Below are 15,590 nucleotides of genomic sequence, written 5' to 3' on the forward strand. Positions count from 1 at the left end.
GAGAAACTAACTATTTACTTGTTCACAGTATTAATAACATTTCATGCTAAATCCGCACTTGGATTCAGAAGAAGAAAAAAGAGCTGCACAGTCAATTATTGCACAGATTAGCGTTTACATCGCATTATTGAACGACTCTAACTATCAAGAGTTAAAAAACCACATTAATTTAATATTAACCAAGTCTTCTCCGCTTGTTTATATCAAATATTTGAAAAAGTTATTGACATTAACTTCACAGTACATTAAGGGGAACAAGCAGCTTGATCTGAACATTCCCACACACAGGCTTTTATACAGCGAGTTTCAGAGTCTTGTAGACAAGAGCTCGGAGACAACAGAGTTATTGAGGTCTTATATATTTGAGGAATCATTTTTAAGTCAGTTATACCTATCTAAGGAAGAACTACTAGGTATTTTAGACCCTGTTAAGGATAAAGCGGTACTTGAAAGGCTAGAACCGCAAGAATATATTTCGAAGTTAAAAGAGATCAGACAGTTACAAATGAATACCACTCACATTCTACAGCAGTTTATCTTAAAAGAGTCTCCACAAATGATGGAGGAGAATCTATCCAGTTTATTGAAGTCGCTTGAAGGAGAAAGTTTGAATGACTTTGTTGCGTTAATTTTGTCGGAGATATTATCTCCAGGATCGCAAGAACTTCAGTCTCCAACAAATAGTTGGTTTACACCCATTAATGTTCATGAGGCCACACAAAGAGGTATGCAAGTCAATAATGCACTTTCGAAGGTGCCCCCTTCTGCAATAGATTGGAATCGGGTCTTCAATTTGGTATCTACAAAATATTTTCTGAACAAAGCGATTGCCCCAACTTTGGCCTCCCTAAGTTCAACATTTAGTATTTTGAATAAGGGTCCCCTGATAGATCAGTTTTTCACCTGCGATTGGAATTTGCATTTTAAGCTTAACTTGGCGATTTTGTTACATCAATGGAGTCCGCAGCAAGGGTGCATTGATTTGTTACAAGTCCAAGATATGAAAAAAGTTTCTAATGTAATTCCCAACTCCAAGAATTCTTTGCTGTACCTATTGTCGGTCGCAAAGTTGGATATTGAACTCTTTTTATTAAGGGAAGAATTTGGTTCCAGCCCAATGTTCCAGCTGTTCCATGACTGCTTTTTTGATGACTATAATTTAGTTCCAGAATACCTAGCACTAACGCTAGTTTCTGAAAGCAAGCATTTCAGTTTAATGGTTGAAAAGAAGGCAATAATAGGGGAACTTTTGGTAACATTTGCGGTTCAAGTTTTTGAAAAGTCATTAATGGTATTTAATGAACTCGTGAACAAAATTTCAATTACTAAGATAATCGAAGTTGGTAGGATAATAATTAACAAGGAGTCATTACCGTTGGCAAACTTTGTACAAATTCTCTATGAAGAAAAAAAATTGGAAGACTTTATAAAAGCTATACCATTTAAGGAAGCTTTGAAAGTTACCCCTAGTGCGAGGAAGGTCGGCTGGACAGGGTTTGAAGATTTTGTTAAATCTAAAACTACCCCGGAATCAATTAATGCAATGATAGATTTCCTCGAACTGCAATCAACTATGGATGATCATAATACCCCATACAGGTCGTCCAGGGTGTACGACTTACCAGCTTTGTACTTTATGGTCACATTATTAGACAGTCACTCCTTACCGAAGGATACCAGAATTCGTTTGAATGATGTACAATACAAGCTTCTAAACACTTTCCCGAGATTAATAAACTTTGGTCATGGCCATGACCAGGCTATTTTGGCAAACGGCGATTTAGTACCGATTCCAACCGATGTGGAAAAGGAGATGCAAACTTATTTACAAAAAATGTACAACAAGGAGATGCAAATTAAGGATATCGTAGACATTCTCAGAAACTTGAGGGACAGTGACAGTCCACGAGATCAAGATACGTTTGCTTGTATAACCCATGCTGTTATTGCAGAAACCAAATTTTTTAAGGAGTATCCGTTGGAAGCTCTAGCAACTACCTCTGTTTTATTTGGATCTATGATTTTGTTCGATTTATTACGTGGTTTTGTTTTAGATGTTGCCTTTAAAATCATTGCTGATTTCGCAAAAGAGGGCTCCGAGTCTAAGATGTTCAAGTTTTCTGTACAAGCGTTGTATGCATCAAGGATCCGATTACATGAGTTTCCAGATTTCTGTAAATCTCTAATTGATGAAAATCCAAGCTTAAAGACACAACCTCAAATATTCCAAATCTTAGTGGAATCTGCATCAAAGTCTAAGCAATCAATTGGTGGATATGGAAGCTTGCAACCCGCTCCAGACATGATCACACTTAACTACTTTAATGTCAACGAGATCAATTCCACTGTTCCTCAAAAGAACCCACCAAGAGAGGTAACTGAGAAGGTGTTATTTGTCTTAAATAATACCACCATGGATAACTTCAAGGGAAAGATCCCAGAATTAAAAGCACTTTTAGAGGATAAATACTACTCATGGTTTTCTAATTATTTAGTAAACCAGAGGGCCAAGACTGAGCCAAATTACCACCTGTTGTATTCCAACCTGCTGGAGGCTTTGGGATCTGATTTATTGCATAAGTATATGTTGAAGGCTACCTACAAACAGTTATACTTGCTATTGTCTACAAAGGATCTATCTTCTAATGATAAGAATTTCCTCAGGAACTTGGGTTCGTGGCTTGGTCATATCACTTTAGCCGTAGACAAACCCATCAAGCACCGCAACATTGCATTTAGGGCATTATTGTTGGATGCCCACAAGAATGAAAGACTCGATGTGGTGGTCCCGTTTGTCACTAAGGTTCTTCAACAGGCATCCGGTTCTAAGGTATTCAAGCCTCCTTGTCCATGGACTGTCGGTATTTTAAGCTTGCTTTTAGAATTAAATGAGAAAGCAAACTGGAAGTTAAGTTTGACTTTTGAAGTGGAAGTACTATTTAAAGCCTTAGGGTTAAAGTTAACGGATCTAGAGGCCAGTAACATTATGGACATCCCAGATGTATGTGAATATTTAGTTGGAAACTTACGAACGATGACCTTGGAACAGCAGCAAGCTGAGCAACAACAGCAGCTGCTTTCTATGCAAACCTACGAGCAACAGATGGCATTGTTGCACAGACAGCAGCAGCAGCAGCAACAACAACAGCAACAACAGCAACAACAGCAGCAACAACAACAACAACAACAACAGCAACAGCAGCAGCAACAACAACAACAGCAGCAACAGCAGCAGCAGCAACAACAGCAACAACAACAACAACAACAACAACAACAGCAACAGCAGCAGCAACAACAACAACAGCAGCAACAACAGCAACAGCAGCCTCAACAACCTCAGCAACAACGTGTTATGTCTAATGGACTAAACATGCATAGTGAACAAGCCCCAATGGACAGCGAGGGAGTGTTCAATAACTTGGTTGGTCAGTCCGCCTTTGTCACTCATCCAGATTTGAAATTACTTTTCATAATGGCAATGTCAAAGGCTATTCGTGAGATACTTGTTCCAGTTGTTGAGAAGTCTTCTAGTATAGCAGTTATAACTACTATTAGCATCATGTTGAAGGATTTCGCGACCGAAGTTGACGAATTAAAGCTAAATACTGCTGCTATTGGAATGGTCAGGAAATTGGCTCAGAGTCTTGCACATGCAACCTGCATTGAGTTACTAAAGGAAAACATTCGTAACCATACACAAGCTCTTACCCCCAATCTTGTTAGCATGAATATGAATCATTCCCCATTAGACGAATTGAATATGGCTATTGATGATAATATTAATAGCGCCTTAGCTCCTATCGAAAAGGCGGCCATGGACAAAGTAACACAGGATATAGGTGAACAACTAATGCAAGCTATTGCAATCCGTCGTTACCACAAGGAGAGAAGATCAGATCAGCCGTTCTTGGCATTGAATGCTAACAATTATGCGTTAAATTTGCCTGAGCCATTAGGTTTAAAAACTACTGGTATTACTCCACAGCAATTTCATATCTATGAAGAATTTGCTAAACTAAATGTTATACCTGAACCAGTTCAACCTTTAATTGCTTTGCACTCATTGCCTAACCAACAGCAGGGTAGCAGCAGTCAATTGTTGCAACAACAGAAACAGATCATGCTTCAACAATTGCAACAAAATCAAGGTCAATTCCAAAACGATGTTAATGTTCCGCAACAACCGCAACCGGTCTCACATCAAGTTCCAATCCAGCAGCCTGTTAACACTATTCAAAGCGAATTAGAACAAAACCAAAAGGTATTGGTCCAATTCATGGATAGATTGGTGCTGAATATTAAAGAGAATGCTGAAAAGAAGCTTTCGGACCTAGGAATAGATAATGCGATCAAGGAGACGATATATCAGATTTTAACTTTTATTGCCAGGAGTTCCCAAAAAGATCAACTAGCCTTAAAGGTCTCGCAAGCTGTTGTAAATAGTTTGTTTGGCACAAGCGAAAGTGTATTATGCAGGGAAGTTCTCTCATTATTACTTGAGAAATTATGTGCGTTGTCCATAGTTGCAAGAAAGGACGTTGTTTGGTGGCTGGTATACGCATTAGATCCAAGGAAGTTCAATGTTCCTGTTATTCGCTCTTTAATTGAAGTCGGTTTAATTGATATCGCTGAGCTTGATGTTGTCTTGGTGACAGCGATAAAGAATTCCATGGAAGGAGCTGTTAAATTTGCTATGGATTTGATTAGGGACACCACGCTTTCAGAGCAGCCGCTACTAATGCGTTTGGACTTTGTTTGCACACTTGAATATCTAAGACTCTACAATACAGAGGAAACCAAGGAGTGTTTCAAGGAATTCACAAATTCCAAGATTTTGCCTGTTCCAAAGAATACCAGAGCCACTCGAAAGGAAAGAATCTGGTTAGTATTTACTGAATGGGTTAAGCTTCTGCAGCGAGTCAACAGTGATAGTGTGGTTGCCAATGTATTTGTCAAGCAGCTAATGGATGCTGGAGTAATTAATTCCAGTGACAAAACAATTGAATTTGTTAAAGCTTCTCTCGAATTGGCGGTTAGTTCCTTCAAGGAAAGTGATCCTACCGGAGAGGTATTTACTGCTGTTGACGCGTTGAGTAAATTGATTGTGAAGTTATTACACTTACAAGATTTCCGTGATAGCAACAGAGTACACTACCTAAACTTGATTTTTTCTACTGTTACATTAGTACTTGCTAAAGATCATGAAGTGAACTACCTATCCTTTAATGAGAGACCATACTTCAGGTTTTTCTCTAGTCTGTTATGCGAATGGCAGACCTTACGTGGCCATAACTTTGTCAAGGTGAAGAACGACACATCAAGGCGCGAGCTACTTGAGTTTGATAGTGAGTTTTACAACATCCTTGCTTCCTATTTGCATAGCTATCAATTGATTGCATTCCCAGGTTTTGCATTTGCGTGGATCACATTAATTTCACACAGAATGTTCTTACCCGCAATCTTAAGACTACCCAACAATGCCGGCTGGCACAACGCTGTGTTATTATTATCTGATTTATTGAAGTTCTTATCACAGTACATCAAAAAGGAAGATACCTCTGATGCTGTTTCCGTTGTTTACAAGGGAACTCTCCGTATCTTCCTTGCGATTGCTAACGATGTCCCCGAGTTTTTGGTCGAAAATCACTACGAGTTGATCAACCACTTGCCAGCTTCATGTATCCAACTGCGCAATATTATTTTATCTGCGTTCCCTAAGAAAATGTTGGTTACAGACCCCTACCGCGCTGACCTCAATATGAAAGAACTTGAAGCCTGTGAGACACCTCCAAAGGTCTTCTACGACCCTGTGCAAGATTTGAAAACATTGAAGAAGCCTGTAGACGGTTATTTGAGAATACCCTCCTCTTCGTTGATAAGAACAATTTCCACTGGGATATACAGATCTGAGTACGAGAAGGAATCAGGTATTGGTTATGACATGAACTCCATAGATATAAGGCTCGTAAACGCTATCGTTCTGCATGTCGGTATAGAGGCCGCCCAAGAAAGACAAAAAACAAGCTTCAACGCGGTCTTCAGCACCAAGTCCTCCTACTACAACTTATTATCTGGCTTAATTAACGAAGGCTCCGTAGAAGTGAAATTCCACATAATACAGGCCATGGTCAATCAACTGCGTTACCCTAACGCCCACACACACTGGTTCAATTTCGCATTGAATAACATGTTTGTTTCTGATCAATGGGGTGACAGCATCCTGGAGGTACAGGAAATAATAACTAGAGCTCTACTAGAAAGAATGATTACAAGTAAACCTCACTGTTGGGGTGTTGTTGTTACCTTCGTGGGTTTATTAAGAAATACAGATATCCAATTTTTAGAGCTGCCATTTATCAAAGAGACGCCAGAAATGCGACTTATTTTCCAAAACCTCTCTAAGTATCTGGTCAATCCAAGTATAGACACTAATACTACTGTCCAAGATTCACCCTTGACGCAAAAAACCTGATATATCATCTATAGAAATGTAAATTAATAAATATGTTGAACGTAATACAAACGTTACTACGGATATAATCTTATCTTGTACGTGTTTTCTTAAAAAAGCCTTTCTAGTTTACTTACCCGGTACAACATTTCTTAACATAGAAAATGGTGAAGGCTTGGCAGCACTTCCATCTAGAATTACTAGCATATAACAGTGATCTAGTCTATAACCCGTCTTCATTAGCCTTTAATGTTGCCCAGAAATACTGCTAGAGCTAGTTCTGCAGATACGGATTCAATAAATGGTATACAGAAGTCAAAACGTCCCCCAAATACTGCTTTTAGGCAGCAGAGGTTAAAAGCATGGCAACCTATACTATCACCTCAGAGTATCTTGCCACTACTGGTTGTTCTAAGTGCGGTATTTGCTCCAATAGGAATTGGATTGATACTAAGTTCAAATAATGTTCAGGATATTGTAGTTAACTATAGTGAATGTGACAGGATAGCGAGCGACGAGTTCTCAGCCATACCATCGAAATGGCTGAGTTACCACTTTAAGGGCAGAACAGAAGATACTCCAAAATGGCGCCATACCACAGATGATTTAGGCAATTCTATATGCCAGATTTCGTTTACTGTACCTGAAACCATTTCTGGTCCTGTATATGTTTACTACAAACTAACGAACTTTTACCAAAACCACCGGAAATACGTCCAGTCCTATGATCTGCGCCAGCTGACTGGTGAAGCAGTGCGTCGAGAAGATCTATCGGCGAGCTGCAAGCCCCTATCTGAGCGCGACGACAAGGTTATATACCCCTGTGGGCTCATCGCAAATTCGATGTTTAACGACACTTTCAGCCAGCGCCTCCAGGGACAGGGTGAAACACCCGACTACGAGCTCTCCAATAAGGAAATTTCATGGAAAAGAGACCGCGGTCGCTACAAGAAAACAACTTACAATGTCTCAGATATAGTCCCCCCACCAAGCTGGACCAGTCGCTACCCAGATGGCTATACCGATTCTAACCTTCCAGACCTCTCAACCTGGGAGGAGTTTCAGGTGTGGATGCGCACGGCAGGTCTCCCCACCTTCTACAAACTGGCCCTGAAGAATGACCAAGATCATCTCCAATCCGGCACATACAATTTCGACATCGGCATGAACTACCCTGTGAACATCTTCGGAGGAACAAAATCGCTTGTAATCACGACAAATAACATAGTGGGCACGCGTAACTTGTCACTGGGTATCGCCTACCTCCTAGTAGCTGGCATATCGCTCTTTTTCGGCTTCATTTTCTTGGCCAAGCTCATTATTCAGCCACGAAAACTCGGTGACCATGCTTACCTCAATTTCGACAAACACCAAGAACCTTCAACAGAGCCACCAATAAATAATCAGCTCCGGGAGATGCTGTAGAACTAATAGCTTTGGATAGAATGCACACTAGCGCAACATATAGCAGAAGTTGTGCGAAATTAGTCCATGATTACATAATATCACCATAAGGTGAGCTAGAAAAAAGCCAGTCCATCACACAAATCTTCGTAAGTTAGCTAAATAACAAGCAACATAGGGTGATTCAACTTAATTATACAAAATTTAGCGACTAAAATCACAATGTCGAGAGCTAAGAGACTAATGAAGGAAATCGAGTCGGTTAAGGATGACCCTGACGCCAATGTCTCATTAAATTTTGTTAATGAATCAGATATTCATCACTTAAAAGGATCGTTTTTAGGACCACCTGGAACCCCTTACGATGGTGGGAAATTTATTGTTGATATCCAAGTCCCATTGGAATACCCATTTAAACCACCTAAGATGCAATTTGATACTAAGGTTTATCATCCAAATATTTCTTCTGTGACAGGAGCTATATGCTTAGATATTTTAAAGAATTCATGGTCTCCGGTTCTTACATTGAAGACATCGTTAATTTCACTCCAAGCTTTACTACAGTCCCCTGAACCAAATGACCCGCAAGACGCTGAAGTAGCAAAACACTTTATTAGTGACAGGGAGTCTTTCGATAGGACTGCTGCTGTATGGACTCGGACTTACGCATGCGGGGAGGGTAGCAATGACGAGGAAGCGCAACTTTACGGTATTGATAAGAGCTTGGTCGATAATTTGATGAACCAGGGATTTGAAAAAGATAAAATTGTTGAGGTTCTTAGAAGATTAGGGATTAAATCCATGGATGCAGGTGATAATGAGAAGGCCAACATCATTCTAGAAGAATTATTGAAGTAAAGGTTGTTATACGTAAGGTAAAGTTTAAAGTTTTAAGTGTTGCTTCTACTCGGGAAGCTATATACATTATGTAGCCGTCACCGGTAAGTAGGCCTTAATAATAGGATATAACTTTGTTTAGCATTGTTTCAGTAATTGGTCTATTCGTTCACGTGAGTAGATTAATTTTGCACTATTTAGTAACTTCATGAACAGGAACTTAAGCATTACTAAAACGCAGAAGAGACAGTTCTTGGGTCAATTTACTCTCCTAGCTGATTATTTGGTATACATGATCTACATATGTTGAAACAACCGACTATTAGTAAATTCTTTAAGCGTTCTGTTACAAATGGTGGAAAACGGACACCTGAAGAGGAAGCTGAGCTGGTGGATTTATTAGATTCTGATGACAGCTTGTTGGTTAAAGATGATAAGGATACAGGACGCGAAAATACAACTGCTGCCGCCTCTATTGATGATGATAGTTCTTGTGGCCATACTGTTGATAGTTTAGGTTTAAATAAAAGACGGCCTCATTCCGACGGGCTATCGAAATACAAATTCAGCAAGAAACAGAAGCTGGAAGGTGATGAAGAAAGTAAGAAGGGCAATTTTGCAGCTAGACTTGACTCTATACTAAATGCACGTTTTAGTGGCTCGCCGGGTCCAGAAGAAGAGGAAGAGGAAGTAGATGAGCAGACTTCTAAATCGACAAATAGTAAGTCAACTAAGAATAAGTTGACAGAATTGGACCAGCAATTCAAGCAGTTGAAACTGCAGAATATGGACAAGATTTTGGCGGTACGGGTTGGATATAAATACAAGTTTTTTGCTGAAGACGCTGTTATCGTGAGCCAAATTCTGCAAATCAAGCTGGTACCAGGTAAACTGACAATTGGCGAGACAAATCCTAATGACGCTAAATTTAAGAAATTTGCATACTGTACCATTCCAGATATGAGATTGGAGGTGCATCTAAGGCGACTAATGCATCACAATTTAAAGGTTGGAATTGTGGAACAGACGGAGACTTTCGCAATCCGGAAATCGGCTGGAAGTTCAGGCTCTATCTTTTCTCGAGAAGTCACGAACGTGTTCACGAGATCTACATATGGGATTAACGAGGTATTTGACTCCACTGAAAGGCATATACTTGGAGACTCAACCTCTGTATGGGGGTTGGTGTACGAAGTGCAATCGAATGCGACAAAGTATTCGATGGTAAGCGTAAATTTAAATAGTGGTGAGGTGATTATTGATGAGTTTAAAGATGAAAAATATACCAATGATGCTCTAGATACAAGGATAGTATACCTAAATCCCAGTGAAGTTATCACAAACAAGGAATTGGATCCGAAGATATCTCAGGCCTTCATGAATGCAAACCCAAATGTTCGGTTTTATCAGGAGGAACCAGACGAAGATTATAAAACTTCCTTTAAAACACAGCATAGTAATATAGAAATTACTGGACGTTTATTTGAATCACTAATGCTTGTCAGGAAATATCTGGCGGGGTTCAAGAATGAAAAACTACTTGACCTTCCGGAGCGTTACCAATCATTTAATTCACTAACCCACATGACGCTCTCTGCGAATACTGTTAAGAATCTCGATTTATTTGAAAACAGTACCGATGGAAATATAAAAGGCTCTTTGCTGTGGACTTTAGATCATACGAGGACATTATTTGGGTACAGATGCTTAAAGAAATGGATCTCTCAACCGTTGGTGAACATCGACGAAATAAACGCTAGACTGGATGCTGTCCAATGCATAGCAAATGAAGTTGACAAAATATTTATTGAATCGCTTAATAACTTATTGCGTGATAGTCAGGACCTAGAGCGTATCCTGAATAGAATAGCTTATGGCCGAACATCAAGGAGGGAAGTTTACCTTTTTTTAAAACAGTTCTCCAGAATTGCAGGCTTATTCAAATCTCATCAAAAATTTATTGAGGAAAATGTATTAGCATCTGATGGTCCGATCAGGAGAAACTCAGAGCTATTGACCAAGATTTTCAGCGAACTTAATGCTTACTGGCAATCGTTTCCGATCCCGAAGTTATTGTCAATGATAAATGTTGATGCTGCATTAGAAAAGAAAGATGCAGAGAAAGCAATTGTAGAATACTTCAACCTAAATTTATATGACGATGCAGAGCCTATTATTTCAAAAAGAAGGGATATTGACTCTGTAATTGAAGAGTTACACGAAGAACTAAAAGAAATTAGAAGCGTTTTAAAAAGACCCATGTTGAATTTTAAAGATGAAATAGATTATTTGGTAGAAATAAGAAATACTCAGCTTAAAACGGTACCTTCGGACTGGGTTAAGATCAGCTGTACAAAGATGGTCAGCAGATTTAGAACTCCAACAATTACGAAGTTGGTCGACAAACTCAAATATCACAAAGATTTATTGAAAAATATAGCAGAAGAACAGTACACAAATTTCTTGGAGAGGATTAAACATCAATATGTTGAATTAAAATCTGCCATAAAACACCTAGCGACTTATGATTGCATTTTATCACTTGCTGCAGTGTCCTTTAACGTCAATTACGTGAGGCCAATATTCAGTGACCAAAAGCAACTCATAAAGGTTAAGAATGGTAGAAACCCTATAATTGAATCCTTAGACGTTAATTATGTTCCTAACGATATATCTTTATCTCAGGATGGAAACAAAGTAATGATAATTACTGGGCCAAATATGGGCGGGAAATCGTCATATATTCGACAAGTTGCACTCCTAGTGTTAATGGCACAGATAGGTTGTTACGTGCCATGCGAATACGCGGAATTTGCAATATTCGATCAAATATTCACCCGAATTGGTGCATATGATAACTTACTACGTGGAGAATCAACCTTCAAGATCGAAATGACTGAAATGTTGCAAATACTGAAAGCTTGTACCCCTTCATCATTACTGTTGTTAGATGAAGTAGGCAGAGGTACTGGCACACATGATGGTATTAGTTTATCGCATTCAATCTTGACATATTTTATCCAATTGGAAGCCGACTGTCCTCTCGTGCTGTTTATAACGCATTATCCATCTCTAGGAAGAGTTAGGTCAAAAATTCTGGGTAATTACCATATGTCCTATATTGAAGAAAGGAGACCCAACGAGAATTGGCCAAGCGTTATATTCCTTTATAAACTGAAAAAAGGCCAAGCTCATGACTCTTACGGCTTAAATGTTGCCAAACTTGCCAATGTTCCACCTCAAATAATTAATGATGCTCACAAAATCTCTGAAGTCATGAAAAGGGAATCAGAGCTTGAAGATAGCATTGCTGTATTAAATACTGTAAAGAAGCTACTGCAAAACGAGACGCCTAAAAGTACTAGACAGAACTTAATTCAGGATTTAATGGCTATGTTAGACAACTAGAGTAATCATCATAACCTTCCTGCACACAAGCCACTACAATGAATTTAAACGCAATGGTCATATGGGACGAGCCACATATGCATTGGACAATTTTTTACCTAAATAACTGCCGTACTATATAAACTGTAATGCAAGAGTATGTAGATAAACTTTCAACAACTGCTGCCTTTTTCATTCATGAAATCATAGTAAAACAATTATCGGTTGTCTATCAGCACCAATTACCCACATAATTCTAAATCACCGCTTAAAAAAGCTCCTATGACTGTTACTCCGCGACCTGTTTTGGTTAGGCGTGTATGTTATTCTTCCATACGAGTTATTGTCTCCATAAATCATCGAATTATTATCCAATGTCATGAGACTCATTGAGTTAAAATCATGGAAGGGGTCATTATCTGACACTACATCATCACGTTCAACTTTTTCTTCAAACATTATGCGCTCTTGTTCTTCCATGGAATTTAATGGTTGAATTTTAGTAACCTCAGTATGTTTAGTTATACGAGTCACCGACTCTGGTTTGTTAACTTTTGGATCTTTTTTATGTGATAGTTTCGCAAAATCATAACCATCTTCAGTCAAAACAGGAATCAAAGGAGGCTCTTGGTTTCTTAGTAATGACCACTGCACGCTTTTGAAAAACTGGTGCTTCTTGATATCACTTGCTCCAAATTTTGAGCCCAATCTTTTAGGCTCACTTTTGATAAGTAGTTTTTTAATTAAATCCTTGCAAGAACGGGATATTTCATTATTGTTTGGGAATACCACATCATTTTTTAATATGTTGGTAAAAGTCTGATTCGTGCTATCGCCTTTAAATGGTGTAAAACCGAACAACATCTCGTAAATTAGGATTCCTAAGGTCCACCAATCGACAGCAGCTGTATGTCCATTTCCCCTGATAACCTCTGGTGCAATATATTCCTCGGTTCCAACAAAGGAATTAGTTCTAAACCCATCCGAACATATCTTCGTATCCAAAAGCGAGGATTGAGCGTTACCTTTCACTTGCGGATTCTTAGTACCCTTAGCTTGGACCGACAAGTCAAAGTCCGAAAGCATTATATGACCAGATTGATGCAATAGGATATTTTCAGGTTTCAAGTCACGGTAAATAAAACCCATGAGATGCAAATATTCAAGCGCGGCAGTCACTTCACTGGCATAAAAACTGGCGTCATCCTCTGATATGCATTTCGTCTTTCTGGTTTGTAAGGCCCTAAAAAATTCACCGCCCATACAGTATTCCATACATAGGTACAGATAGTCCTCGGTTTGAAATGAATGGTATAAAGTAACTATGAAGGGGTGGTTACTCGTAGCCAAAATCTCTTGCTCAGCAAGAATCCTCTTAATTTTCTTCCTTTTTATCATCTCTGCTTTACCAAAAATCTTCAATGCATATAATCTATCGGACTTCTTCTCTCTCACCAAATATACCTTACCAACGTCTCCCTGGCCTAAAAGCCTAATTTTCTCAAATGATTGGGGTCCCACAACCACCTCTTGAAATTTGTTGCCAAATGATTTGGCCCTTAGTCTTTGTGATCGTTTTGGCTGCGTATGTTGTTGAACTTCCGTCCCCGTATTTGACTCGTAAGGAGGCAAAGGGATATTACTTTCCTCCGCTCCAGAGAGAATCTTGATTCGCGGATTTACAGGGGCAGAATGGTGTACTTGTTCATCGCTAGATTCATATGATGACGGCGTCGATTCCTTTTTTCCTAAGTCATTAGGTTGAGATGCAACACGCCTCAATCCAAAGGAGTTCACCGGAGAAACAGATGAACGTCCCAATTCCATAGCGTCAGCGTTATCTGCGACGGGCCCTCTACAGTCCAAAGGTGCATTTTTATTAAAAGTTCTAACTTCCTCATTTTCTTTGATATTATTCAATGAAGCGTTGCTTGCATTGTTACATTCTTTCGCACCGGTATGTAGAGAATTGGCGACCGGAGGTACAAGATCTGGGGAAGCAGGAGTACCATCTGATGGGGCCAATGTAACTGCATGTGGAGGAAGACCCTGATAAGCGAAGTAAGGGTTTGCTCCCCGCACTGTATTCGTCCTAGCAGACCTCGTCTTTGGAACATTCAAAGTGCTAGCGGAAACACTTCCAGACATCTGGGTTCCTTGCGAATTCGCTGAACTAGACCTCAGCAACTGGTCATTGTCAGCCCGTGGAGGAATAAGAGCTCTAGAGCAAGAATTAGCCATTTCCGAACTAGACTGCACTGGTGTTAATGGGGACCTCAAACGGGTTGCAAATTGATCCGTCGCATATGAATTATCCTCCGTCACCTCACTGCCACCAGCTTCCACACTCACATCACGACATCCCCTAAACATGGTTTTGATCCTTGACGCTAACCTAGTCCCATCCTTTTGCACTGGTGACGGAAATCCCTCACCACCTTCTGCAGCATCCTGATCACGTAATTCCCGCTCTTCCTTAACAACATTATTATCCAATGCTACCTTTCCATATTCATCTGTCCCTGTTTCATTACCTGTATATTCCTCATGAGTGCTCTTACCAATACCAATAGCAGCTGCCGGTCTTCTTAGAGAGCGGGGAATCAACCTTGACAATGACAAGCTTCTCTGTCTGTCAGCTCTTTGGGGAGAAACATTGCGATCTTCACTCAGTATTTGACATTGCAATGAATTCGAAGCATCAGATGAGTCCATCCTTGGCCATCTAGACAATAGTTTCGTCGTTTAACCTACCTTTTCAAGTAATTTGCGTGCGTTTACGGTCGTAAAATGAAGAGAGCGAGCTTACAGCAGGGAACCTGACAGAAAGCAACGACCTCCCGTGTCACGTGACTTCACTATTCCGCACATGTTTAATATTTAATACACAAAGCTTCTAAATATACTACTCCTGGTCCCTTTATGCATCAGGCTAGATGTGGAGGCAACAAGAGATTTGGAATGCTGTTCTTTATATAATAAATTTGTCCGCAGTTTCTACACTGCATCTCACCTTCGGCAATGCTGGTTTGAACAAATAAAGTGTGGAGGTCACGCAGAATCACCATTTGTTCTTCGGACAGCTGTTCGGGCTCCCTAGGTAATTCTGGTTTCGCAGCTGGTAGAGAAGAATTACCTAGGTCATGAGCTACCGCCACAACGGCGTTCCAATCGACGCGGTCTAGGATACGGAGCAGGAACTGTGCATTGAATTCCAGCGATTCGTCTTGTTGTAGCTGGCACTTTTCGCCAATGTAGTGGAGTGGAAAGTTGTCATTACTGGAGTCACACGCCGGGACGGCGCACTTGAGGAAGTTGGTGGTGAGGAACTTCATGCTAGCTTGGTGTGTGCAATGTGGTTGTAGTAGTAAGAGCTTTCATCTCATCTCATCTACCAACTTCAAAGCCGGGTAACACCAAACAGGTAAACGACATACGAAGTATCCGGGTAACCAAACCAATAACCGGGTAACAATCGAATGCTAAGCGAGCGTACAAAAAAATTCCGCTA

The 15,590-nt window shown here is 39.9% G+C and overlaps 6 protein-coding genes across 6 annotated transcripts; 4 read left to right on the forward strand and 2 right to left on the reverse strand.

Moving 5' to 3' along the window:
• Positions 1–43: 43 nt before the first annotated feature.
• CDC39 (CCR4-NOT core subunit CDC39) lies at positions 44–6,472 on the forward strand (the record flags this gene model as incomplete). The annotated part of the gene is made up of 1 exon (XM_018131841.1): positions 44–6,472. The coding sequence occupies one exon, from the start codon at positions 44–46 to the stop codon at positions 6,470–6,472; it is 6,429 nt and encodes a 2,142-aa protein (XP_017987581.1).
• Positions 6,473–6,700: 228 nt separating this feature from the next.
• On the forward strand, positions 6,701–7,876 carry AW171_hschr42485 (CDC50/LEM3 family protein; the record flags this gene model as incomplete). The annotated part of the gene is made up of 1 exon (XM_018131840.1): positions 6,701–7,876. One exon carries the CDS (start codon positions 6,701–6,703, stop codon positions 7,874–7,876), a length of 1,176 nt encoding a protein of 391 aa, XP_017987582.1.
• A 201-nt stretch (positions 7,877–8,077) lies between these two features.
• On the forward strand, positions 8,078–8,713 carry UBC1 (E2 ubiquitin-conjugating protein UBC1; the record flags this gene model as incomplete). Its single annotated transcript, XM_018131839.1, has 1 exon — positions 8,078–8,713. One exon carries the CDS (start codon positions 8,078–8,080, stop codon positions 8,711–8,713), a length of 636 nt encoding a protein of 211 aa, XP_017987583.1.
• A 282-nt stretch (positions 8,714–8,995) lies between these two features.
• Positions 8,996–12,100, forward strand: MSH3 (mismatch repair protein MSH3; the record flags this gene model as incomplete). Its single annotated transcript, XM_018131838.1, has 1 exon — positions 8,996–12,100. The coding sequence occupies one exon, from the start codon at positions 8,996–8,998 to the stop codon at positions 12,098–12,100; it is 3,105 nt and encodes a 1,034-aa protein (XP_017987584.1).
• A 240-nt stretch (positions 12,101–12,340) lies between these two features.
• Positions 12,341–14,794, reverse strand: FPK1 (serine/threonine protein kinase FPK1; the record flags this gene model as incomplete). Its single annotated transcript, XM_018131837.1, has 1 exon — positions 12,341–14,794. One exon carries the CDS (start codon positions 14,792–14,794, stop codon positions 12,341–12,343), a length of 2,454 nt encoding a protein of 817 aa, XP_017987585.1.
• A 212-nt stretch (positions 14,795–15,006) lies between these two features.
• On the reverse strand, positions 15,007–15,414 carry TRM112 (RNA methylation protein TRM112; the record flags this gene model as incomplete). The annotated part of the gene is made up of 1 exon (XM_018131836.1): positions 15,007–15,414. The coding sequence occupies one exon, from the start codon at positions 15,412–15,414 to the stop codon at positions 15,007–15,009; it is 408 nt and encodes a 135-aa protein (XP_017987586.1).
• Positions 15,415–15,590: the final 176 nt, after the last annotated feature.

Source organism: Eremothecium sinecaudum, chromosome IV (genome assembly GCF_001548555.1).
Source record: "Eremothecium sinecaudum strain ATCC 58844 chromosome IV, complete sequence".
NCBI classification, from domain to species: Eukaryota; Fungi; Ascomycota; class Saccharomycetes; order Saccharomycetales; family Saccharomycetaceae; genus Eremothecium; species Eremothecium sinecaudum.